Source organism: Impatiens glandulifera, chromosome 4, assembly GCF_907164915.1.
Source record: "Impatiens glandulifera chromosome 4, dImpGla2.1, whole genome shotgun sequence".
Taxonomy (NCBI): domain Eukaryota; kingdom Viridiplantae; phylum Streptophyta; class Magnoliopsida; order Ericales; family Balsaminaceae; genus Impatiens; species Impatiens glandulifera.
Window position 1 is genome coordinate 48,686,024 of NC_061865.1, and position 25,737 is coordinate 48,711,760.

Below are 25,737 nucleotides of genomic sequence, written 5' to 3' on the forward strand. Positions count from 1 at the left end.
TTATATATTAGTTAGTTAAAAAGTTGAACTTATATTAATGTTAAAACGTCCCGCGTCTATCAAATTTGGTGTTGAATTTAAAATATAAAGTCTTAGTAGCCTAGTTGGTTAAAGAGTTGTACTTGTATTATTAGGTTGCAAGTTCGAAACATACTTCTAGCATTTTTAATTTTATTTTTAACCGTTTTAAATTTACAGGCGGGTCAACTCACAATCCGACCCAAGTATCCAAATTAACCACAACTCTCGACCCGGCAATCCGGACACTTTAAAAATTAAGCATTATTATATATATATATATATATATATAGATATCTCCAAATTAATAGAAAAAATCTTTAAAATAAAAAATAACCAATTGTACTATTTTAAGAGGATTATTGTTGTACATTATAAATGAATGTTCTGTACAAACCTTCAGCCTAATTTGGATTCAAATTTTAAGATTGAATAAATCACAGGAAAACAATATATTATCTAGATCTAATATTGATGAAAGAAACAAATGAAAAATTGCACGGTTTTAGGCTGTGGGTCGATTAGGGTTAGAATGAGGGGCATTTGGTTTATAAAGTCATAATGTTCTAAGCCCTTAAAGACTAATTGAATGTTAATCTTTAATATTGGTCATTTATACCTGTAGCAACAAATTTAACACAAAAAAGAAGTATAATGTGCCAAATGCTGTCCCTAAGAGTATAACTGAAAATAAAAACAAAATCGAACAATACATAGAGAAGATTAGCATTACCCCTGCAATACTCGCACGAAAAGAATGTGCCAAATGCTGACAGGTAAATTAAGTTGAAGAATTTTTTGAAGTATGAAACTATCGGGTCAGAAGATTCTAGCATAATGAGAAATAGAGATTGAACAAACAGGTAAAAATGTCTTTGGCTTCGCATTCATGAGAAAGAAGTAAATTTCAAATGGACCCACTCTAACAAAATGGGACATGATACACAGTTTAACAATCTTAAGCTATAAACACCATCCACAAATGAATTAGACCACACTAGTGTAACTCAAGTTCAACCAAACAGGGATTGATAACCTTCCTGAATAATCGTGTTCTACCTCAAATTTACGAGAGAAGAAAAGAAAATCATTGGACATAAAGAATAACAGTCAGGACCAATAATGGGTATGATGAAGTCATAAAGCAGAGAAACCTGCTCCCCTTGTCTGTGCCTCGCTACAAAAACGAGTTAAAAAATGTACTAGGATATCAACATGATGATACAAACAAGAATGATTACCAACCAGCTGGGATGTATATCACAAAACAAACAAGCCCGAGAGGTAATGAATCAGTGATTTCTTTAAGGCTGAAACCTTGATGAACCCGAATTTTGAGAAGAGAATTTTAACCTCCATTGAATATCATGACTGACTAACATAAAGGACAGGTACAAGCCCAGCCATTTTCCCATCTCTTCCAGGTCGCTTTTTCTTCACCTGCAGTTTTTAATGGGAAATGAATTGTTGTCACGCTTAAAAACAGATAATAAAATTAACAAAATGAATTGTCCAGGTTCAGGCTGAATATAATTATTTGAAATATAGAACTTACATAAAACCAGCCATCCACTTCATATTCAATTTCAACATCTTCGCCAGCTGTTAGATTCAACTGCAAAGTAGAAAAAATCGATTTCTCAGTAAATAAGAATAATACATGTTCATAATAAAACAGTAGCCTTCAAGAATAATACTTTAGAAGTGGTTTGTTGGAATATTATATATGATCAAGTAATAAATAAAATCAGGCTCTGAAGCAAACAAGAACCCAGGTTCTAATTCTAGTCTAAAGGTGGAGCAGCTACAAAAAATATAAATAAGATAAAGTAAAGTACAAGAGTTCTAAACCCCTTATATCAACAGAATTTCGGGAAAATACTTATTCTTATACCAATTGATACAACATTTATCGAAAGGAACAAAGCTAGGACATGATTGGGACTCAGCAAAAGTCTCCAGTTTCATGTTGATCTGAGTCCTTTTGAGAATCTTAATCTAAGCGTGAAGAATCCTTCTATTTTGAGAGCTTTTAGCTCATTGCTTTGTCTACTGTTTGATTAACACATGATAATTGTCAAGACTTGTATCTTATATCTAACTTTTGCATTGGGATCAATGAAAAATGACCCTTTTAAAAAAACATTTATTCAGAGTCGGAAAGGATTGATGAACATGTAAAATATCTCTACAAATAAAATAATACATAAAAAAGATGGTAATTCTAACAAATCAAAAAGGGAAGAGGGGGAAACAATTGTTATTTAATTTGTACCTCATCATCACCACCAGCAGTGAAGTCATAAAGTGCTGATCCAACCTGGGAACCTCCTGAAGAAGGTCGTCGTTCATCATCCTGAGATCCAAATCCAGTCGAACCACTGCCAGCTAAGGGATTCTCAAACGACTCGTATCTTTGATGATTGGAGGAGTATGAAGGAGGGTCGTCCTTTATCTATACATTGTTAATGAGTCAGTACTTGATCCTTACAGAAGTCAAGACTAAAAAGTCAATTGTGAAGTTTTTCTTACAGGAGAACTATGACTCTCGTAGATTGAGCTTGCACTGGAATATCTGCTTACTGGCTTTTCCTGAATCCAGAAACAAAAGTGTTGTAACTTATTACATAAGATACAAAAAAAATATCAAATAAGTTAAAAGCATCTTAAAATTGGTTCATTCTTTCAGAATAAAGCACAATGGAGTTCAAGAATGGATTCATAATTCAGATTAACTTGTACAAAGATTAAGGTCAGTTCTAGAGAGGTTTCCACTCCATGTATAGTAGAAAAGAAAAATTAACTACTATTAGTTTCTCAAACCATTTGGATACCAACTTGATAATTCTAATGTGAGGATAAAATGTGATAGCAAACAACTACTTGACAACATAGGAGCTTTTTCGTTAGTTTGCTTTCTCTCACTAGGGTTTTTTCCAAGAAGAGGCTAGCACAATATCTCATCGCCATGACCCCCACACCAAATAAAGTGCATTAAGTGTGAATCGATCTTGAGACCTCATCCTGTTAAATTCAAAACTCTACCACTTGTGCTACCATGGGTGGGACTTTTCACTCACCTTTACCCATGCTAAGTCATGTGAATCGGCTTCTACTAATAGAATCTGGCAGAATCTTTTTTTTTCAGAAATCAAAGAGTTCAAAGACATGCTTCTGAAAACTTAATTTACAGTTTAGGCATGCAACATTCAGTTCTCCAGTATTATGTAATTCAAACATTGTTTTAGGTAACATAAGTAAGTTCATATAGCTGCAATTCCAAAGGTTTGATTAAACATTTAGACATCTTGCACAGAAACCTTAATCACACTCTTTTAGTAATTTACGTAAGCTGTAGTTCATATCCCTTGTCTTAGTTAGGTAATCTGTAGTTCATATCTCTTGCATAAATCCTTTTTTTAGTCCAGGATTTTTTTTTCTCTGCCGCACAATTTCCCACAGCCACGACCCCTAATTAAGGTGCTTTCAGTGGCAATCGATTTGAGACCTCAACCTCTTAAATTCAAGAATCTACCACTTGAGCTACCCTGGGTGGGTTTCTGGTATAAATCTATCTTATGTTCTTGAGGTTTGAACATAAACACAAGGGAAACACAATTGTTATTCTAAAGCTGTGGTCCACATATGAAGAAGTGAGTTGATATTTTCCACTAGATGCCTCTCTTCATGTGCTTATTATGATGGTCCAGAGAAGATTATGTTTACAATATGTGTCAATAATTTTTATAATTGATGACTCTATGGAGCAAATCACATTTTTATAATGAGGACTATGTTGATGCAATAATGATCAAAGTTGCATCTGTTTATACCACTGGTTGTGAAGACCCATAGGCCGTGGGCTTGGCACTGAATAATGAAGGATAGTTCATTCCACCAAAATGTGAAGAAATGGATGTTTCGATTGATCCAGCTGAGCCTGGGGAAGAGCTTCCAGAGGATCGTCCATCCTCTTCCTAAAAAAACAAAAATAAATGTGTTATTTTTACAACAATCTTAGGATTAGTAAGTGTTTCTTGAAAAAACATTGTATGCTTACATCAGCTTCATTAGTTTCTAAGAGTGTTTTTGCCCACATATCATCATAACTCATGGATGGTCTGGAGAAAATGTTCTCTTCAACATCGGGAGCATCAGTACCAGCACCAGCAAGAAATTCATTTACCTGAGAAAAAATAAGTTTTAATCCAAATTAGAGCAAACACGTGCACAGTGTGTGGGACTCGATATCTATTATATTTTCCATTTAACAAAGTAGTATCCAGTTACTTTATAAAAAAAAAGTAGACACAGAAGGAATGGGTCAATTTGGAAGGTGCTTCTACAAATACCTTCTGACATATATGAGCTTTCATTTTCATCATACATGCAGTTATAGTTGATGATGTGAACATATGTAAGTAATAGATGCAGCCATAAACTTGTAAAATGCCAAATAATCCCAATAGATGAACTAATACAATTTTCTGAAGATGTGTTCAGGGAATATAAAAAACAGTTTGTGTTTGAACTTCAATTGTAGATGAACTAATCACACCTTGACATAGTACACTTTAATTTCTTACCCCTACTAGTGCTGTCAAGTGTGATGGACAAAAAAGGGAAATTTTCAATTATCTAAACAGGAGGGTGTGGACTTCCATTATCATCTTCAATCAAGAAATAAAGCAAATTTCTTCAATAAAGGCCATCAAGAAATAGAAGAAAGCTGAATTAAATTACTCACCCTACTCACAGCAGGAGCATTCTTTCCCCACAAGCCGTCATCTCCAAGATTTGTTGCCCAAGCATTAACAAGATCATCATCAAGGCCATCAGATTCAGTAGGGGTTTCTTTAGTTGCTTTAGTTTCATAAAGAAGTTCAGAAATTCCCGTTGCAACAGCTGGATCACTAAGGCTACCAGTTGATGCACTAATGTTATGCCGGGTGCGATAGATGTCAATCAGTTTTGCACTGTTGGACAAAGAAGAAATTACACAGAGGAAAGGAAAAGAAACAAAGAACCAATAGTCATTACGTATGTTTTTTCACAAAGACACAGAGAGAGAATACAAATAGTTATGTAGCCTAACAATCTACTTTTCTTGTCCTGCTGGTCATAGACCATTCTACTTGCAACAGTTTTGATACTAACATTGCAGTATGAAGACATCATATAATTGGATCCAAGAACCCTCAAGCAACATGAAGACATTATACAATATCACTTGGACAAAGAACAGTTGATTATTACTTTTATTGGATATAACATGTATTAGAATATTTTACAGAATTAGGCTGTGTTAGATTAAAAAAAAGTTTGATTAGATTCAACTCAAGTTAATCTTAGAAAAAATCTGGCTTTATTCAGTAAGGTATGAACGACTTAACTCCGTAATCTAGTAGGATTATCCAAAATACAACTAGACCCTATAAATTAATTGAATACCGTGTAAAATAGTTTTTCAGTTCTTTCCCACATTAATTCCAACTTAATCAAATCAACTTACGTAACAAGTACTTAAAATTTAGATATTTTCATTTGGTTTATTCAACACTTAAATTCAGTATTAAACGCACCCTTAGATTTTCATGGTATTGGCTTTATATATTAGTTTGTTGCTGTCAGTTAGAGTTTCTCATGACAGGTTGATATTGTTCTGGCAAATCAAGTTGTTGAGATTACCAATTGGTTTTAAGATATTAAATGAATTAGGTTATTACAATTATAGGATTTTAATGGACTTTATATTCGATTATTAATAATCTTACAAGGCCTATAAAATAGGCATTTATCCACATTCTAACTAATTGATTTATACATCAATATGATAGCTACTGAACTAGAATTAGGCTTAAACCTAACTGGAACAATACATGAATTAGATGAAGGAAATCAAATTGAACATTTAATTGAGTTTGAAATGAAAAGAGCTCTTAACAAACTAAGAGAATTTGAGAAGATAGAACCCTAGCTAAGAAGAGAGAATTAACTACAGATGAGAAGAAGAAATCCTAGATGAGAGAGATAGAAATTCCACTAAACAATTCACTAACTCTCTTGGGCATCATCATGCCTTATTTATAGTAACGGCTTAATTACAGAATTTACCGCTAGCCCCAAAACCCTCTCAAATCACAATAATATTCCCACCGAATTTCTAGAAAAAAGTAAATAGAAAGAGGAACTTAAACAAATCCTTGAAATTATTTTATGACTTAATATATAGAGAGAATTTTGGGTTTTTAGAGTGTTTTGAGTGAGGGATTAAAAACCTCAGATTTTCTTAATGATGAAATATGTATCAAGTACATTTATACGCTAAAGACTAGTGGTTAGCTACCCCTAGTAGATTGGTAGTTACCACTACTATAGAGCCCACTACTCTATTACCTTAACACAAACTTGTCTGACAAATTCCACAAGAATTAGTATGGAGCCCACTTAGATTGATACTGCAACTCCAATAAGAAGTGTGTATGTAGCCTTACAGGAAGTGCTTGAAAATTGTAATGATTGAAAAAATATGATGGAAGGAAGAACCATCCATGCAGCTAGAACAATGCATTGTAAACAACTTTCATTTCATATAACCCGTTTCTTATTCTGATTCATGCGACCTTCTGATGTGAATTTACAAGAGAGCAACCTTACCTTGTTGGTCCTAGAGGAAGATACTTTGCCCTTGGGACATAGCAAAACAGAGAAACAAGGTCTAGCAACCTCTCATGGGTCTCATAGAGTTTCTTCAGTTCATCATCTGTCCATTCTTTCTTAGCATTATCGTGGTTACGCATCTCCCTGAACAGAAATGCAGAGTACATCTGTTAAGGATAAATTCCACCACACGTGAAACTTTTATTGATTAGAATCTAACATAAATTTCCTGCAGTCAATATATGTCTGCTTGGAATCTCAGTGTATAAGGAACTAAAGTTGATTAAGTATGACATCTATTAGATAAAAATAGAAATTAGGTGCACAAAATTTAACTTTGAATAATTTAGTACTAAATATATTAAGTTCTTTTTTTTGCAAAAATATGTAAAGTAAGTTACAATTATAATAAATATAGATTAAAGTAGTTCAACAAACTAAGGATTCAACATTAAGTTGACTGGACTTCAAATTCAACACTTTTTTTAGCTCTTCTTAATAAATTAAGTTTACTCAAGTTTATCATCAAGCCAATTTAATTGGAAAGTACTGAACCTATTCAAATTAAGTGATATGTTGAGCTATCAAAACATAACCTAAGAAGATCTGAAACATGTCTGACTAGAAAACATTACTTGATCAGCTCATCCTGTCCACTGTACATTTCATCAAGAACCTTCAACATTGGACCTATCAGAGCTCCAAGTCCTGTACCACTAGCACCTTGATCTTCCCCATTGCTAATATGCATTTCTGAAAATTGAGACTGCACACCACCCTCTGCCAAAACATGCAAGAACTCGTAGATCTGAAGTCTGTACGGCTCTCCAGATCTAATTGCCATGGTTGTAAGGGCTTGAACAGCGATAATCCGAACCTGCAAAGCATACAAAGATTTGATCAGACATGAAGCAGTGTCTTGAATACTTTCAGAGCCATTCCCCTGTTGATGCCACAAATTTCTACTGGATACTCGTGGAAGGAATAATTCTTGTGAATATTATAATAAAAAGGAGGGGCTGTCTCAATGGAACGAATGCAAGATAACCCATATTTTGTTTTGTCTTTGATGGAGTGCAAGAAAGAACCACTAGTCTAAAACCAAAAATGACAAACTCGTGATTCAGAAAATCTCAAATACCAAGATATAAACAAATTGTCCTGCAGAATAATGATAATGCAGGAAAAAAAAAAAGATTATCTGAAGAGTTACATGACTAAGCCGTGACATGTAAATATGACGTTGTCCAGGTGAAAAGTTATACCTCCCAGCTGCCACTGAAAGCACATCTTTGGAGTCTAGACAACGCACCAGAAAGAGTTGGATTACGAGAACTGGCAGCAGCAACCATTTTATCTGCATCTAGCATCATAAGTGCGGTACCAGGGGGGGTTGCAGATTCCCAAGCATATTCAGAGGCTGCATAATTTGCATTTTCTCCTAGGAACCAAACCTACAATTAAAAATACCGAGGATATTCAGAGGCTGTGTAATTTGCATTTTCTCCTAGGAACCAAATCTACAATTAAAATACTTAGCATCCTAAGGACAAAAGACTGTAGAAGATAACTTCGTCAAATAAGAACTGGGAAAATATCTCAGGTAGACATTTCAAGCTTTAAAAATGCAAAATCATACTGCTGCTTGGACTAGCCGTTGTAGTGCCAGAGCTGACTTAGGATCAGATGCAGATACACTATTGACAGCCGTAAATCCTGACATTGACTCAGGCTGAGGAGGAGGTAAATCAAGGACTAATGTGACTGCTTCAAGAGCAGTATGCTTTCCATCAGGACCAGCACCAACAAGACATGTCTGGAAAGCAAATAGCCATTATTAGAAGTAGAAAACACTGCATGAATAATATCATATATATTTTGAACAAACCCTATCATAAGTTAATCTGTGACTAGTTTCTAATTGCAGAATATAAGAAATGAATTGAAAGTAGAGTGCATCGAGAGTATTACTAGGTTAAAGTGAATAGAGAACGGATATTAAAATATAAATTTCTTTCGATTGCAACTTTTAAGACAATGAAATGAAAGTAACAGAACTTTAAGGCCATGAATTACATCCTACATAAAAAGTAAATCTAGTAATAATACTATTAAGTAGCTTCAGTCTTTCTTCATGAAAAATATATCTAATCCTACAAGCAAAGACACTCAAATACTTAACGGAACTAGGAGGAAATCTGGATAAGGTTGGGAAATATATAGGTAATAGTTAAGGATCTACTCTTATGCTTCAATTTATGTGACCCCTTTGAAAGGTTATGGTACTTCAATCCATGACCGGTTTGTTACTAGATCAAATTATCACTTAATTAGCATCAAATATTGGCCTATATCGGAACATTTTGGTTTCTATATATGGATCTGATAAACTGCCAATAAATTCAAATCCGTATCATTACACTTTAATTGAAAAGGCAAATAACTTTTTTTATTCTTATTCCTCATACCAAACTCAAAATTATAAAATATAATACCATTTCTTATACTTCAAACCAAACAACAATAATCTTATACAATTTATACCTATTATACCTCCCTATAGTTTATACCCTCGTACAACTTATACCTCCTACGACTGTTTAACTGGTACAAGGAATTAACCAAATATCAGCACAAATTAACTGCAAGGACAGCTAAATTGTCCCTACAGCCTTGAATAGCAACCAAGACACGGTCTAATATTACATAATATAATATTACTATTACTTATACAAGTAATTTTTAGAACCAAGTTAATGCCAAAACGATTGCCCTAACTGCTAGTTATCATTTAGTGTGGCCAAACTGCAGTTGAAAGATAAATAGAAAATAGAACAGACAGAGACAGAAACATAAAATTGTAAACAGAAAGAGCTGACAGAATTAAGGGTTCAGAAGAATTTTAGCAACCTACTTTCCAAAGTAGTTGAAGGACATCTGCGTCAATCTTCCCTGGAACTTTAGTTGCAAATATTCTTGCAATTTCCAGAAGAGTGACAGCCATATCTGGAGTAGCCTAAAAAAATATAGCAAGAAAATTGTCAGTAATGCATGCACATCAAATGCATAAGAGTAGAAGGCTCGTTTAGTCCAGTGGTAGAGCACAAAGTTCATGACCAAAAGGTCGTGGGTTCGAATCTTCATGACCATTTAAAAAAACAAACAAATGCATTAGAGAATAAAGTAGTATGCACTATATTAACTGAAGAAAGTAACATATTTCTTACTATGCCTTAAAGGAAAAAGGCAAGAGTCAATAAATTCATGCATAAAATATTTAACATAAACTATTTGGTAGAAAAACATCTAACCACCTTTCCGCATAAACAAATTAAATTCTTTACACTGGCAATTAAATGCACCATCTATACCATGTGTCTAATGGATTATCACTACCAACAATAATCTTTCAGCAAGCATATGTCAATCAACTGCAAGCACATATCTTTGTGATAAAGCTAAATTATAAATACTAAAGAAAGGCATGTCTACAGGATGTTTGATTAAGAGGAAAAAAGTCCAAAATATATATGAACATCTAAAGAACGCTGAAAATTGACCTTGAATAAAATGTGACAAATGTGTTTAATTTTGTTTTATTAGTCAACTCTAATCCCTGACCAAATCTTGAAGTGTCAAGTCCTTTGAAATGTAAAATAACTTTCTTAGTCTGAGTCTAAGCTTGTGGATTCATTTGAAAGGAAATTTGTATTTAGCTTAAACATATCTGTCCTTCAGATGCTCTTTAATTTCCTATAAGAAAGATAAGGTCATTTGTCAAGCATATATGCAGTAATCATTTTGAAGAATTTAAGTTAAATTTAAACTCTTCACAGCCTACATTTCTTATGATCTTCATATTAGGTGAGAAAACACTATGAAGGGTAAAGGGATTTTTCATTCAAAGGATGGGATTTCTTTTAGGTGCATGAGTTTTGATTGCCTCTTTTTGGCTTTCTTTTCTTTCTTCTTTATGATATAAATTTACCTTGTTTCAAGAAGCAAAGTAGATGAGAATACAGTTAATGCTCTATGGAGCAAAGCTTTTTAACGTTGAAGATTTACACGTCTTTATTTATGAATAACTTAAACATAAAATGTTATAGATCTACATAAATGAATGCAATCTTTAACACAGTTACCCAAAGGGACAAAGGACCCAATGCATATGTAAGTGGGTTAATAAGCATCTAGCCTGACCACAAGTCACCACAGTTTTTTCTCAAATTAAGCAACAAAGTATTTTATTCATAAGCAATATATATTATACTCTAAAGCAGTATTTGACAAGGATCGGGAGGAAAGTAGTACCTAAGTGTAGCAAAAAAAAAATCAAATAGAAATATTTAAATGATATTCAGGATTAGCACTGTCATTTATGCATATGATAGTGTTATTCAGAGCCATATACTGCAAAAGTTGACTAACTTATTCTTGGAAAAGTACCTTAAACCGGGCATGTAGCGTCAACAGAATATCATTTAGCAAAGGTGCTGGCCAAGATGGATCTGAAAGTTCTGAAGCGATGATGGACTCAAGTTCATCAAATAATTCATAGGGACTTTGCATCCAGATCAGTGCCTTAATTACCATCGCCCGAACATAGACACATTCACAAGCAACAGTAGTGCGCACCATTTCCATCAATGAAGCTAATAAGCTTGCAATTGTGTCCTTGCTGCCTGTTCCGCTTGATACAGAAGGAACTTTTTGATTGCCTAGCAAATAATAAGGGAAGATTAACAAGAAACGATATCCACCACATTAATTTATAAATTTATATGGCCAAACATAAAAGCAATTTATAAATTGAGCCATTGAACTTTATGTGCCCATTCTCTCCTGACATTAATATGTCTTCATCTGTACTTACCAACCAAAATCAAAGCTAGAGATATCATTTCACAAATTTACTATTTTGTTTTTGTCTCCTCTTTTCCTTCATTTTACACAAATTTTAGAAAATACAAAAATGTTGCAAATAACATCTGCCACAACTTTATCTACTTATCGAGGTAGTATGATGTTACTATTGCCAACTTGAAATATTAGAAGAACACCTAACCACATTCAGATCAAGCACATCATGTGGCCCACTGCTTACATAATTATTTTTAAAGGACTGCTTACATAATTATTTTTTAAAGGACTGCTTACATAATTTTTTACAAGTTAAAAACCGAAAAAATGCTTAGACTACAACCCTCTCTATGGAAAAATCAAAGTTATAAAACTGTTCAAGACCCAGAAGCTCTTCTTAACTGAAAAGGAGAAGTAATAAATCATATAGCCAACTGAACTTGCGAAAATTGCTCGTTGTGCTGTTGGCTAGGTTTACCCACATAACTTGTAAAACTGGTCACAACAATCCCCACTCAGTTAACCTTTTTGTCAAGCCCATTGAAAACAAAAACTTAATCTAACACGGCCCCATATTTTGGTTGGGATGATATCATTAAGATCAAGATTGAACATTTTTCCGTCAATCCATTCATGTGATTGCGCTTAAAATTTGGGGTAGGACACCAAAACGATGCTCCCCTCCAAATTTCAGCCAAATCTGACAACCGGAGATCCGGTTTTGCCTTCTCTGAAGTATCGTTTTGGATTGAAATTCACCTTAATAATTCCGTCGCAGCCTAACGTCATGTCGAAATAACTTCGAACTGATTGAATTAGTTTCGCCTAAGTGGCCCTACCTCAATACAAATTTAAGGGCAAACGCCTGAACTTATAACCGCCACCTCTGTTTGCCCTTCAATTTTGACCTAAGGAGGAGACCACTATGGCAAAATTTCTCCAACCAGTCTTGCGTGACTCCGACACGGCATTAGGCTACGTTGCATATTTAAAGTTCCAACGGATTTCATTTTGGAACGTAGCTTCGTGGCATTTTAAAACAGCTCTGGTTGTCGGATTTGGCTAAAATTTGGTGGGGAACAACATCTTGGTGTCCTCTATATTGTGCCAAACGAAAGGTAAATGTAGATCTTTTCTGTAACATCTCAACTGAAAAAAAATATGGAGTGTTTGTTTAAAAAAATATATTTTACAAAAATTAAAGATTGTATAATTGTTTGTTAAACTTTATTCATGAGTCATACCCCGTAAATACACATTGCACAATAAATTTAGGATGGATACCCTTTCCTAGAATAATTGGGTATTTACTAATATAGATTGCTCCATGTTTCATATTTACATGTCAAAGTATCACTAATAACTAGTTACCTCAAATCAAGAAGGAGATGTACTAACAGTTTTTAGCAAATCAAGTAGGCATATGATTACTAATCAATCAAACAGGATTTTAGGTCAAAGGATACTATTTATTTTGATCTAGCCTGAGTATGATATATGCAATTAACAATATCTGAGAAGTATTACCTTCGGCTAATGGATTTTCATATTCGTCAACCACGTCGTTGTTTTCAGGAATATTTGCCCCTTCATCAATATCTTGTAAGCCTAGAGAAAAAGCTGCAGCACGACTTTTACCCATCTCCTGCACAACTCTTGCCGCTGCATGGAGAACAGGCCTGGAGTAACTACGGAAAGAGCTCTCCAACCTGCAGTAAAATCAGGGAACATGTGAACCTTGTAGCAGAACTACAAATGAAAGCATTGATAAGACCCCTTCAATTTTAACAGGATTTAATTAACTAAAATGAAGAGAGCCATATAAGGACTATTTGAACCTTCTGAGTACAAGTTTGATCAGAGGTTGAGGGCGCCTATTCTTTTGGGATTTATCCTTGCCAGGCTTTGGAGGAAGGGACTCTTTCGAATTATCATTAGTTCCCTTTGCTGATACAGATGGTGCTTCTGGAATTTTAAGGATTTCTCTTGTAAGACGGTACCATCCAGCAGCTCGTTCTTCAGTCCTATTATTATAAACAAGAGTATGGCCATCACATATGGTATTGAACAGGAAAACAAGAAGTACAAGACAAACAACTAATGGACCTGCATACCTCTCTGAGTTATCAAATTTTCCTAGTACACACTGAGTTGCTTCGAAACAGACTCTTTCACTGGGATCCAAGAGGAGCTGATATAGTATTGAATTAAACTGAGACTTGATATCAGGTCTCTCTGTAAACATGCATAGTAGGATTTACCAACAACTTGACTAACTTGAGGACCAAAAGAGACAAGGTGACCAATTACAACAATACATTTACCATCTAGTGATCGAGCTCTTGATATTGAATGGCACAACCGAGCTAGTGCAACTCTAGCAAGAACGTCATGCAGATGTAGAACATCCTGTAAAGCTCCTGTTGTGTATAGCATCAAACTAACTAAGTCCAAGACTAAATGTTGAATGGATATATAAATTAAGTTATGGTGCTATACAAAGCTCTGCTGACTGAAAATTTAGAAACATAAAGATAAAAATTTTGACAAGACAGTAAAGTATAGGGTTTATGCGCACCATCCGTCATCTAATTTCCACTATCAAGTTTGCTAGCAATATTTTCCTCATGCAAACAGAAATTGATTTATACACTATCAACTTCTTATATTTTTTCGTTTAATTACCTCTTCAAGTTCTCAACTCACTATGTGATTTGAGTTCTTATTTTTTTATTTCAGGGAGGAAGTCATGTTTCTACCCTAGTCTTTTTGGGAGTTGTGTTTCTTGAACTCATGTCTTCACATGTCATAACTTGTAATTACTAGGTTCTATTTCTACCATAGCCGATGCAACTTTGGCGTTCACTATGGTTTCAATGAATTTCTTTTTTTTTTTAAAAAAGAAAGGTAACAAGACAGAGGTAGATAAAGTTATTCAGTTCCTTCAAATAACTCATTTAACTTCTTGATCACTAACAAAAGAAATTATCTGAAGATCTATTTTGAATTGTATCAATTGTATTTTTGTAATCCCCTTGAAAGATTTCTAAGGTTTACTTTGGTGCAAATTTTGTATTATAATGAATGTTATTACTGCAAACCGGTAGATAACATTGGGTCTAAGACTAGAATTGAGATCCTTGTTTCTAAGTGTAATTTAGAGTACACCAAAACCAGAGAGCAACAATGAATTGCATGGTCTGACAGTTGAGCTGTTTGAACACTTATATTCTACTTTCATATTTCAGGTGGAACAATCATATTTCTCAGCCTTATCATTTAAAAGAAGAAGAAACGGAATCTAAATAGAATGAACATCTTTAACAAGTTATGTAATTAATCTGAAAAACTGGAAACAATAATAAGATGGAGTGAAGAATAACAGGATTACCTCCAGGCTGTACTAGCTTTCCTGTAAAAATACAAGGAATAAACAGATTACATCAGACAGAGGGGAGACAGCAAAGTAGGAAGTGCATCAAAGATATTGAAGTATAACAAGGATAATGGAATTTTTTTTTAAAAAAAGAGTAATCAATTATTATCATCATTCTCTATCCTTATCTCGCTTTTCACAAAAGATAGGTTCTAATTGCAAACTAAAGCAGACACACTAGAGCATATAACTTTGCAGAAAATTTTGCAATATGTTATTCAAACTTAAACTACAAGTAAGTGACTATATGATGGCAGCACTTTACTCTTTCAAGTTCTGTATCAGAATGAATTGGTGGTTATACAATCTTTTTGTACCAAAATGGACAGTTGATAGAATAAGTTTTTCAATGAAATGTTTATATGACACAATATTTATCGTTGATAATAGGACAAATTTGAGAAATAAATATTTGAAAGATGAATTGGGTAAAACAAAAGAAACGTTGACCCCAATTATATTGAGTTCTTTCACTTTGTCATTCATTTTAGACAGAAGAAAGATAGAATTGATCAAATGCTTAGACACAAACCAAACACTCAAACAAAAATACCTAAAAAAAAATTGTCAATTGTCCTACCCCAGCATAAACAAAAGTAACATAAAACTCTATTGAAAATGAAGTGCATATCTACAAAGGTTTAAAGTCAATGAACTATCAAACAATGCTATTCAAAACATTACAAGACATTCAACAATTTAACCAAATGAGTGGAGCAAACACTAATACAAAGGGAATCATTTCAAGAATGAAGTTACCTAGTGACATTGCTACTCCATAAGGGTCTTTGGTAGCCAAATCAGACAGAAGCTCCAAAGCATGTCTAACAGCGACTGGGTCGGAAAAGGAAACTCTGCAGTAATCATATAATACCTTTAGAAGTTATTGAACAAATAAAAGTCATATCAGCAATTAAATTAACCATGAAACACAATAGATAACAGAAAACTGATTAGCAATATAAAAACATACAAATACTTGCATCATCAAATATAGAAAAGATTCACCTAATACCTTTAGAAGTTTCTGAAAATATGCAAAAAACCATATCAGGATTCAGCAGTAATAAAAGAACATGAACCAAGGTAGATAACAGAAAACTGATGAACGGTATAAAAAATACAAATACTTGCATCATTAAATATAAAAAATATAGGATAGTATTAACTTCAGTCAAAAACTATAAGTCAAATCTAAATTTTGTTGAACATTGATGCCTGGACCATGCACATCCACCTGATCACTGATCAACCACCAAGTTGAACTCAAGGATTTCACCATTTCATCAATTGTTAAAACATATTTCCCATAAGTAAATCTATTGCAGAAGGCAAATCTCAGGGGAAAAAGATACAACAGAACCTCAGCTATATGAATATCTAGTAGTATAATTGGTCTTGAACATATTTATGTAAGATCATGGAAATATAATTATTTCCAACCAAATCAAGAAAGCAACAAAACAGCAACACGAGTTTCCTGAACTCTTATATATAAGAAATCGTGAATTATGGCAAGATTGCAGAAAATACATTATGGAACTGCATCCACTGTTTTCAAGTAGAATGAACATTCAGATGTTTTTATTTGGCATACTTAATTGCAGAGAGTAAAATATAAATGATGTAATAACTGGAAGAAAACTAGAGAAAGAAAAGAAGATACACAACTTAAATAAGCAATAAGCACATCCAAATATTAATGTGCTGAAGTATTCGCAGAGGCTAAAGGAAACTAATATAACTTGGCTAATCCAAATCAAGATACAGTTATTAAATGTAAGAAGATGTAAACCATAGAAGCAAACTAACCCTTGAACAGCACGATGTAGAAAAACTGGATTTCCAGGATCCAGAGGAAGCCTTCTCAAAGCACTCAGAGCAGCATATTGCAAGTTACTTCGGATGATAGACTAAAACCTCAGAATTTCGGACAGGAGATTTTATTAAGATTGTCAGATTAAATAGGAAAACAAGAGAAAAGGTCAAACAAAGAAATAACTTCTAAAAGGCCGTAAGTTCCGTAACATACTTATGAATAAAGAATGTTAGGTTGCCTACATATTCACAATTCTTACTTAGTCTTTTTTTTCTGTGACCTTTGGTCTCTTAAGTAAGACTCTTTGCCACTTGAGCTACCGGTGGGTTGTTATTTAGTATATTTAACTTTCTTTTATTGAATAAAGGTCAACTTTTCATTAAAAAGGAAAGCAAGGTGCGCTCAGGGATTACATGAAAGGAAAAACAAAATACAAAAGTGTTAAATTCCTATCATATCGAAGTAATCCCAACCAATGCAGCACGGGATGAGAATTTTTCGATCTTATTAGCATCTAGCATTTTGTGCCTTTGTTTTCTTTTCTTTGTCTTTGGTTTTTCCCCTCCCCACCCCCCTCACTGTAATTTTTGAAAACTCTCAGTTTTGATCTAATGAAAGTTAACCTCTTTCAAAAAAATTATTTATCTATTGATGCTGATTTACTTAATATAAGAAGAGATCTGAGATGCACCTCTTTATCTGCGCCTTTAGTCCCAAATATACCTTTCTTTTTCGGTTGTACATCACCAACCTGCAAAATGGACAAATTTATAAACTAGTGTTAAAGCATTTGTCTAGAAAGATATGGGGCATCAAATATAGGATTATGTCACATTAACATATTGAGAACAGAATTCCGATGTTAAAGTAGGAAATGCAGTTCAGGAGTAACCTTTTCAAGAATACCAAACACTATTTCGTACAATTTGGACAAGATCTCATAGTTGCTTGAAGGAGAGTATGTGAGAGCTTTCAGTGCTTGTAACCTTCGAGCATGAACTTCATGATTAAAAATTAGTATTAGAAAAACTCATTAATAAGCAGACATAAGAACAATTATTCCAGAAGATAAACTATTATACAATTGCAATGTTGTTCTCATCAATAATTGAACATGCAGATGGCTATTCTTCTTCTTTTCTTTTTTATAAAGATCAACTTTTCAATAAAAAGAATGCAAATTGCGTTAAAACGTTACAAAAAGGGGGGAGAGAAGCTAATAATAAACGGAGACAAAAACAAAAGAAAAAAGTTTAAATGCCAATAAGATCGAAGAATTTCAATCCCACGGAGTTCGTTTAGCAGACAATCATGATCGGTGAATCTTCACCGGCAAAAACATGGCAATTATTTCTTATGAACACCAACAAATATCATTCATTGCCTTTAGTGCAGTATAATCTTCAGGTGGAGATGTGAGGTGAAAATACTTTTGTGGAAACTAATAATTATTTAGTAAGTGGAAGACAAATGTATTACTGAAAACTAATTTTAGCATATGGTGCTTTTTTCCATATCAATTTCATCTCTCTTTACTTTGTGTACAACCCTTCAGAACCAAAATGTGCAACAGTAGCCACCACCATAATAGCCAACTCTAATGAAATTTTAAGGTTGTTTGGCAAGGATTATTTCATCAGATTTAATTCAAATTTCAATCAATTAAACATCTCATCAATCTATTTTATTTTCCCATCAAATCACCCATTAAAATACCAAAATAAACTTCTTTCTTCTATTTTTAAAAACATGGAAAAACAAATCAATATTTTCGTCAATTATCAGCAAGCAACATCCAATAATTCACCAAACAAACTTTCTCAAATAATCAGAAAACCCCGTACCAATCAACCTCTTTGTCTCTAAATGCATACAGCTCAATAATGTCATAATTCTCACAAATTTGAGAGTAAAATATTTGCCTCAATCTTATTAGATTTACTGCATAGTACAACAGATTATTTTGTACACTGTCCACAGAGTAGTTCTAGCATGCAGGCCAACTATTAGGTGAAAGAGCAGAAGAAGTCTTGAAGGTAGCAAGCAACTATATTTACCTGACAGACAATTTGCATTCCTTAATACCAAAACAATTATAGGTCTGTTGCCCACACTTCCCCAATATCAAATATTATATTTTCCATTTGTGCAGCCTTTCCTTATTCATCTATATGTTTTCAAGAGAGTCCTATAGTCCCCAATAATAAACAGAAAAGCACCAGCAAGAAAAATTGCAGTTGGATTAACCGTAACGACTCAGACCCACGAATCTGCAGCATGAATACAGACTATAGATACCTTTGGCAAAGCAACTGGCTTCCACAACTGAAATACAAAAGGTTCCTAAGAAGGTAATTATAGCCCATTAGCCTCACATTTGAGGAGCCCCTATTTCTTGCAATCTCCCCAATTTAGGCACGTGACAGCCCCATCGCATTCTATAACTAGTCCTGTGACGCATGTAAAAATATAGGCTATAGATACCTTAGTCAAAGCAACTCGGTCACCATAGTCCCAGCCCTAAAGGTAGCTTATAAAGTGATTGTAGCTCAATAATCTCGTTGTAGCTAATAATGTACCTATTTCTTGTGATTACTCGATGTCTATATCACAATCTCCCCAACTTAGACTCAATTTCATACATGTTTAAGACTCTACAAATGACTCATGCATCACTTTGTTTGGCAAGATTCTAGCGGTGGCCTCATTACACTTTGTTCCACCCTTGAGTCACTCTGATACGACCTATAATCCCCCAGGATCAGCGAAGCATGTGAAAATATAAGCTATAATAAATAGATAACTTAAGAAAAGCAACTGAGCCACCACAAACAGAAAAGGTACATAAGAGGATAACTATAGCACATTAGTCTCACACTTATAAGGAGTCCATATTCATTGTGATTTTTCAATTAGAGACATCACAAATAACACATAATAAATAGTTCATAGGAAATAAAAATATTGATTGATTGATATACTTATGCTATCATATAATAAAGTTATACTCAAGACAATCAGTACATTCAATTTTAAATGATGCACAAGTTCAAGCATGTTATTTTACAGCTCTAGATATTTGGATTTCAGTTTCGCTCAAATTCCTAAGTATTTATGCTTTTAAAATGCTTCAAAACATGAAAAAGAATAACAAGAGATCATGTCTACAGTCCACAATATGTAAAACTAAAAGACTTCCTTACATTCAACATCTTCATTTGCAGCCTCAGATGCAAGACGATCCACCACCCGAGGAACGACATCGGCTCTAGTCACCCCTCCAACTGCATCAATGTCAGCTAATGCATCCCAGTTCGGTGTAGGAATCCCACCTCCAGAACTTAGTGCTTGTGAACCAGTATCTAACAGAATTCTTGCCAAATAATAGTACACATATCGTAGAACAGTTCTGTCCTCACATTGCTGCCCAAGCTACAAAATCAAGAGAACAAAATCTGAGACAAGTAATTGCCCAACGTAAGTCCTCTTGTAACACGATGATGTCCTGGTCACAATGTCTAGAAATTACATTATTGAAATCCATAATTTATAATAAAATATAAGATTATTGTATATGATTAAAGTTCACTAGTCTTCTGTTACAATACAAATTCACAAAATTACGTGATTGTGTATTGTAACGAAGACTAGTGAACTATAATCCTATAAGAAGATAGAAGAACGAGGGATGAGAGGCTCAAAGAATGGCCCCAAGACCTAGATGAGAATAGAACCCGAAACTATTTAAGTTTATTCAATAATAACTCAACGTATCTAAATGGATAACATCCTACTACTTAAATAAGGAATTATATAATCACTTATAACTACTAACATAATAGTGTCTAGGGGTGGTTGAGTGCGAGAGGGGGTAGTGCCTTCTAATGTAGTCATATCGTTGCAAATCAACTTGTGAACAAGAGACAGATTGATGTTTTGTGTAGTAGGTGAGGTCATCACATTAATTACTAAAGCGACAAGATCTCAATGGTGACGATGATCCATTGTCAGAGAGTGTGGTGGTGTCGAGTTTCATTCGAGAAGACACTGGATGATATTTATGGGAGATAAGCTTCACCTTATATGGGAAACAAGAAACTCAGGTAGTATTTCTAGCATAGGGTATCCTCAAAAAGAATTAAAAATTGCTTCTCATCCTTTTTCTTCCCTTGAAGACCAAGAATACTTCATCTATTCAATACTTTGTTGAACAATCTCTCAAAAAAATAGAGGCAGTTGTTGAAAAACTTGGAAGGCAGAAAGAAAGATTAACGGGGATGGGTTAGGTTTGGTTTATGTAAAGATAAAAACAGCGGGAACAAAAATAAGGTTGTAAGACTATTAGAGCCCTCCACCAATGGTTACTCTGGCCATGGTGGAGGCAGCAAAAGATGATGATAGGAGTACTCAAGAATAAAAGGCCGGTTATGATACCATGTGCAATTTTTGAATGGAGAGAAGGAGATGTTTTTAATATATTATTTTCAAGATAGGTATATTTATTTAATCAAGTGTAAGAGCTGATTTTCCTTAATCAAGATAAATTAGAATCCTTAAAATATATTAACTAATATAGTCTAATTTCCTCAATTAAAGTAAATTAAAATTCTTAGAATATCTTAACTAATTTATTCTAATATATATACATATAAATAAATTAGAGAATAAAATAACTAAACATAATTTGACTATATACACAGGAGTGTATATAAATTTACTTATACCATATAAATACTAAATACACACAATAAAAATATCAATTGATCTCACATTTCACTCCTCTCTCGGTTTCTACACATGACTATTGACTACCTCTAACTAATTTTAACCGCTTATAACTAATAACTATATACTAACTATCTAATAATATTTAAACAAATTAAAATAGGCAGTTTGTATTGTAACATTTTCTAATCTGAATGGTTAAGATCAATGCTTTGTTTCAAGACTTCTTTAACACGGCCTGTCTCCCAAGTCTGCGAAGGCTACTTTTACAATGTGTGTGTGTAAATAAAGCACTAGTTAAACTAATAGGTGAAATTCCTTTCAGATGAAAATTTATAGAAACTAAATATGTACTCCCAACTGAAAATCCATAGTTGCAAAATCAAAATGATACATATAGTCAGAAGAGAAATGTCACTAAGTTCCAGATTTATATCTCTCTATAACTAATACTATCCTTTTGGAATCTCCTTTTAGTAAGAAACTTATTGAAGATCTGGATGTGTCCATGTGGTTAACTAGTTCACATACTTCTGTAGCACAAACTAGATCAATGGGCCCAGAGAACAGGCAAATCAATTCAACACCAATAATCTGGACAAAAACGTGCTAAAGTTGAAATGCATTTTTACAAAGAGAAGATCTACAAGATACAAATTGAAATATTGCTACTTCTTCAGATAGATAACAAGATCACAAAGCACAAGTACAGCAGATGATGATCATTAGACTAAATACAAGAAGAAGAAATTTATAATCTAGAAACTTGGAAGAAACTGAAGAGCAGCGGCTTCAAGATCAAAATGAAGCTCAAAATCAATTTAGTATCTAGAGAGAGATTGGAGGCAGAAATATCGCCTAGTGAGAAAATGTTAAATAATGCCATTTAAAGTCTTACTCGTTATCCTAGGTCTTGTTTGGCTGTTGGGTTTATTCTCATGATGTTTTGAATGAAATAAGGCTATTTAAAACATTCCTCACTTCTTGTTTGGTCGATGGGTTTATTCTCCTTCTATTTTTAATTGCAAACTTTGATAATTGAAAATGGTAACAGAAAGGGAAAAGACATACCATGAGAAGAGAAGGCGCCAAAGATGGGTCCACTGAATTGTATACTGCAAGTTTTGGGAACACATGATGGACCAATTGTTTCTGGGAGCTTTTCTAGATAATAATTCAAAACTAGAAACTGTCATATTTACAATATTAAGGCATTGATATTGAGAGGAACCAGAAACAGAAAAAATGCACACCTGATCAGATGTAGCTGCAAGTTCATGAATACTCCTTGCAAGTTGTGCATAAGAAACAGGCTGCAAGAACAAAAGTTAAGAAAGTCTAAGACCCACTGATGCAGAATATAACTAGAATACAAGGTCAATTGAAATGACAAATCAAAGAACTTGCTTTGCCAGACAAGATTTACAAGAGATAAATTTGAGATGTACCTACTTTTCATGATAACATCTCCAAATTCAGTTCTACCAAGCTTGATAATTGTACTTTTATTCACATGAGTTTTAACTAAAGTATCAACTGAGACAAGTTGAGCTTACAGATTTAATTTAAACTCTATGCCTGGGATGATCAAGGCAAAACTAACACCAGAAATTGATCTTACAAGTACTTAACATAATTTTGTCTTTGGTTTTGAAATGCATATTTTCAAAATTTGCTATCTATATCACAGTTTAATCATTTAGGTCTTATTATGAAGTAGAAAACAATGCTCTTTTTTCTCAACCAACAAGAAAATCTGTGATCACTTGTTGCCAACAGTAAAACTTTGCCCAATTTACCAAAACTTGCTCCATTATTATTATGTTTAGCTGCAACTAGATTATCAATGGTTCATGCATCCTCTTTGTCAATTAACTAGTTGAGGGGGTGAATATCTGAACAATTGACCTCTAATTTAGCATTAAGGAAGATGAGGCACACACTAGACTGCTCAACAGTTCACCACAATGGAATTGTTTCTAACTCTAATTTATGGTTCAACTATGAAAATGGTTTTGCTTCTCATAGAGTTCCAATAAAAAAAATAAAATCAGTTCAAAAAAGTAAGAAGAAGGTTAGTAAAACCAAATCATAATTTTATCCTTGGAAAAAGTAAATAATTTTTGCCACAAAAGTTTGATACATAGAGCTTATTCGTGCAAAAGACGTAAAAAAAAATCTCATTACAGGTATCGATGATGAAGCATGATTACACAGTGAAATTGTTCTCATTTATTCACACTAGTCAAGATTAAGTTCGATGCCATAAAACGCATAATTCACCATGAGAAGATGCAAATAGCTCTGTTTACATTAACAAGAATGCAAACGAGTTGCTGCTCCTGGTTGATCTGTATTCAGAACTTACACAAAATGAACCCAAGTAATTCGAAAACCTAGGTTGACTCTAGTGGAGTATAGAGTGTATTTGGTTTGATCAAAAGCCTCTTATAGAGTGATCATTGTACTATAACAGGTTCAAACAAATAGTAGTAATCTATAATTTTGTAGTCTGTATAAATCGCAGTTAATTAGCAAGTGACCCATGAAATAAATCAAACTAGAAGTATAAGATCTCAAGTTATTTAATATCCCTATATCAAACAAAAGTGAGATCCTGAATCATGCAGGCATAAAATTACCAAAACTTTCAAAATTATGTACATAAACATGAAGATCTCGAGAACTGGAAGTAACAACCCACCTTTCTCTTTTGCTTCTGAGGCATTATATTGGCTCGAACCGGATTCAAGGCAGCTTTAGCAGCAGAAATGGTGTCACTCTGGATCTGCATTAAAGTCGCCCTTTTCGACTTCTTCTCCGTATGACTTTGTTTCCCAGTAATTGGAGCCGATGCCGCTGCAGAAGATGACGATGAAGAAGAAGATGGCTGAGAGGCAGACGCTGCCGCAGGCGAAGGATCTGAAGTAATCAGATCCATCAAGGTTGTCCCAGAAGAGTCCTTAACAAGATAAAATTGAAATTTGTTAGAAGAAGTTCATGATTTGAAGATTTTTGCAAGTGGGAAGAAAAAAGTGAGCTGATTAGAATAAGAGATCTGTGTTAGATACCGCCATGGGCAATTGCCCTGTAGCTAAGGATGCTCAGATAGTATTGATCTTCAGTTGTTCTTCTCTTCTCTTCACAGGCGATGGCGATGGCGGTGGTAGAGGTCTTGAAATGGTGTAGTGAATCCGGTGGAGATCGATGTAGAAAATCAGCAGACCAATTTGTACGTGAGTGAAAATGTTGATACTTTTCAAAGTTCATAGAGTTAATTTATCAATGGGTACAAGTTTTAGGGCTTCTTTAAGCTTCCTTTTCTTTTTTCCTTTAATGTTTTTTTTTTTGGGTTATCGGTTTTATTTTGCCGGTTTATCGTAGGATATTCAACCGGTCGGTTAACCGATTAATCGTTTCTGTTAAGTCCGATTTTATCTTTTATTTTAAAAATTGATTAACTGAAACTGTTAGAATCGGTTAATCGATAAACCGATAAAATAAATTCGATAAATTATCGGGTTTTTCACCTAAATTATCAGGTTTTTCACCGCTATAGTTAATCATTTTTTACTAATTAAATGATTTGGTTTTGTTGAATTATTTTTCGACCGATTTAACTGGTAAATCGATAATAATTTAATTGTATATTTATATTTTATAATTTATATTATATATTAATTATTTTAAATTATAATTTGTATATAATTATTTTAAAAAAATAAATTCTAATTTATAAAAAAATCAAAAAATATTTATTAAAAAATAACTGAAATAAATTTAATACATAATTTTAAAAATTAAATTACCTATTCGAGTAACACATTTAACAGACCGAAACCGATAAAACCGATACCAATATCGGTCGGTTAACCGGTTTTTAAAATAAATGGTAAAATTAGACTTAATCGAAAGCTGTTAACCAACCACCACCAACAGATTCATCAAAAAAAAAAAATTTTTAAAAATTTAAAAAAATTAAAAAAAAAAATTAATTAATTAATCTTTTAATTATGTAAAAAAATTGGAACTATTACATAAAAAACAATTAGTCTCATATACTTCTTTACGAGAGCAATACAAACTATTACAATGAAAAATAAAAATAAAAAATATCAATAATTGCATAAAATGATAGCAAATAATGGATTTAGCAAAAAGATTTATTTTTTGGTAGATGTTAAACAAAATAACATGAATTTAAGCCAATACTAAAGCT

The 25,737-nt window shown here is 33.4% G+C and overlaps 1 protein-coding gene across 1 annotated transcript; it reads right to left on the bottom strand.

The window, feature by feature from the left end:
* Nucleotides 1-983: 983 nt before the first annotated feature.
* LOC124933493 lies at nucleotides 984-24,760 on the bottom strand. Its single transcript, XM_047473901.1, has 27 exons — nucleotides 24,590-24,760; nucleotides 24,223-24,480; nucleotides 22,772-22,831; nucleotides 22,590-22,682; nucleotides 19,997-20,225; nucleotides 17,686-17,792; nucleotides 17,485-17,544; nucleotides 16,787-16,887; nucleotides 15,734-15,828; nucleotides 14,930-14,950; nucleotides 13,863-13,958; nucleotides 13,653-13,773; nucleotides 13,377-13,562; nucleotides 13,066-13,247; nucleotides 11,125-11,396; nucleotides 9,593-9,694; nucleotides 8,318-8,494; nucleotides 7,944-8,132; nucleotides 7,314-7,555; nucleotides 6,676-6,822; nucleotides 4,766-4,994; nucleotides 4,079-4,204; nucleotides 3,852-3,995; nucleotides 2,551-2,610; nucleotides 2,294-2,473; nucleotides 1,574-1,633; nucleotides 984-1,458 (listed from the first exon to the last, which is right to left on the bottom strand). The coding sequence occupies exons 1-27, from the start codon at nucleotides 24,593-24,595 to the stop codon at nucleotides 1,384-1,386; spliced, it is 3,618 nt and encodes a 1,205-aa protein (XP_047329857.1). The 5' UTR covers nucleotides 24,596-24,760; the 3' UTR covers nucleotides 984-1,383.
* Nucleotides 24,761-25,737: the final 977 nt, after the last annotated feature.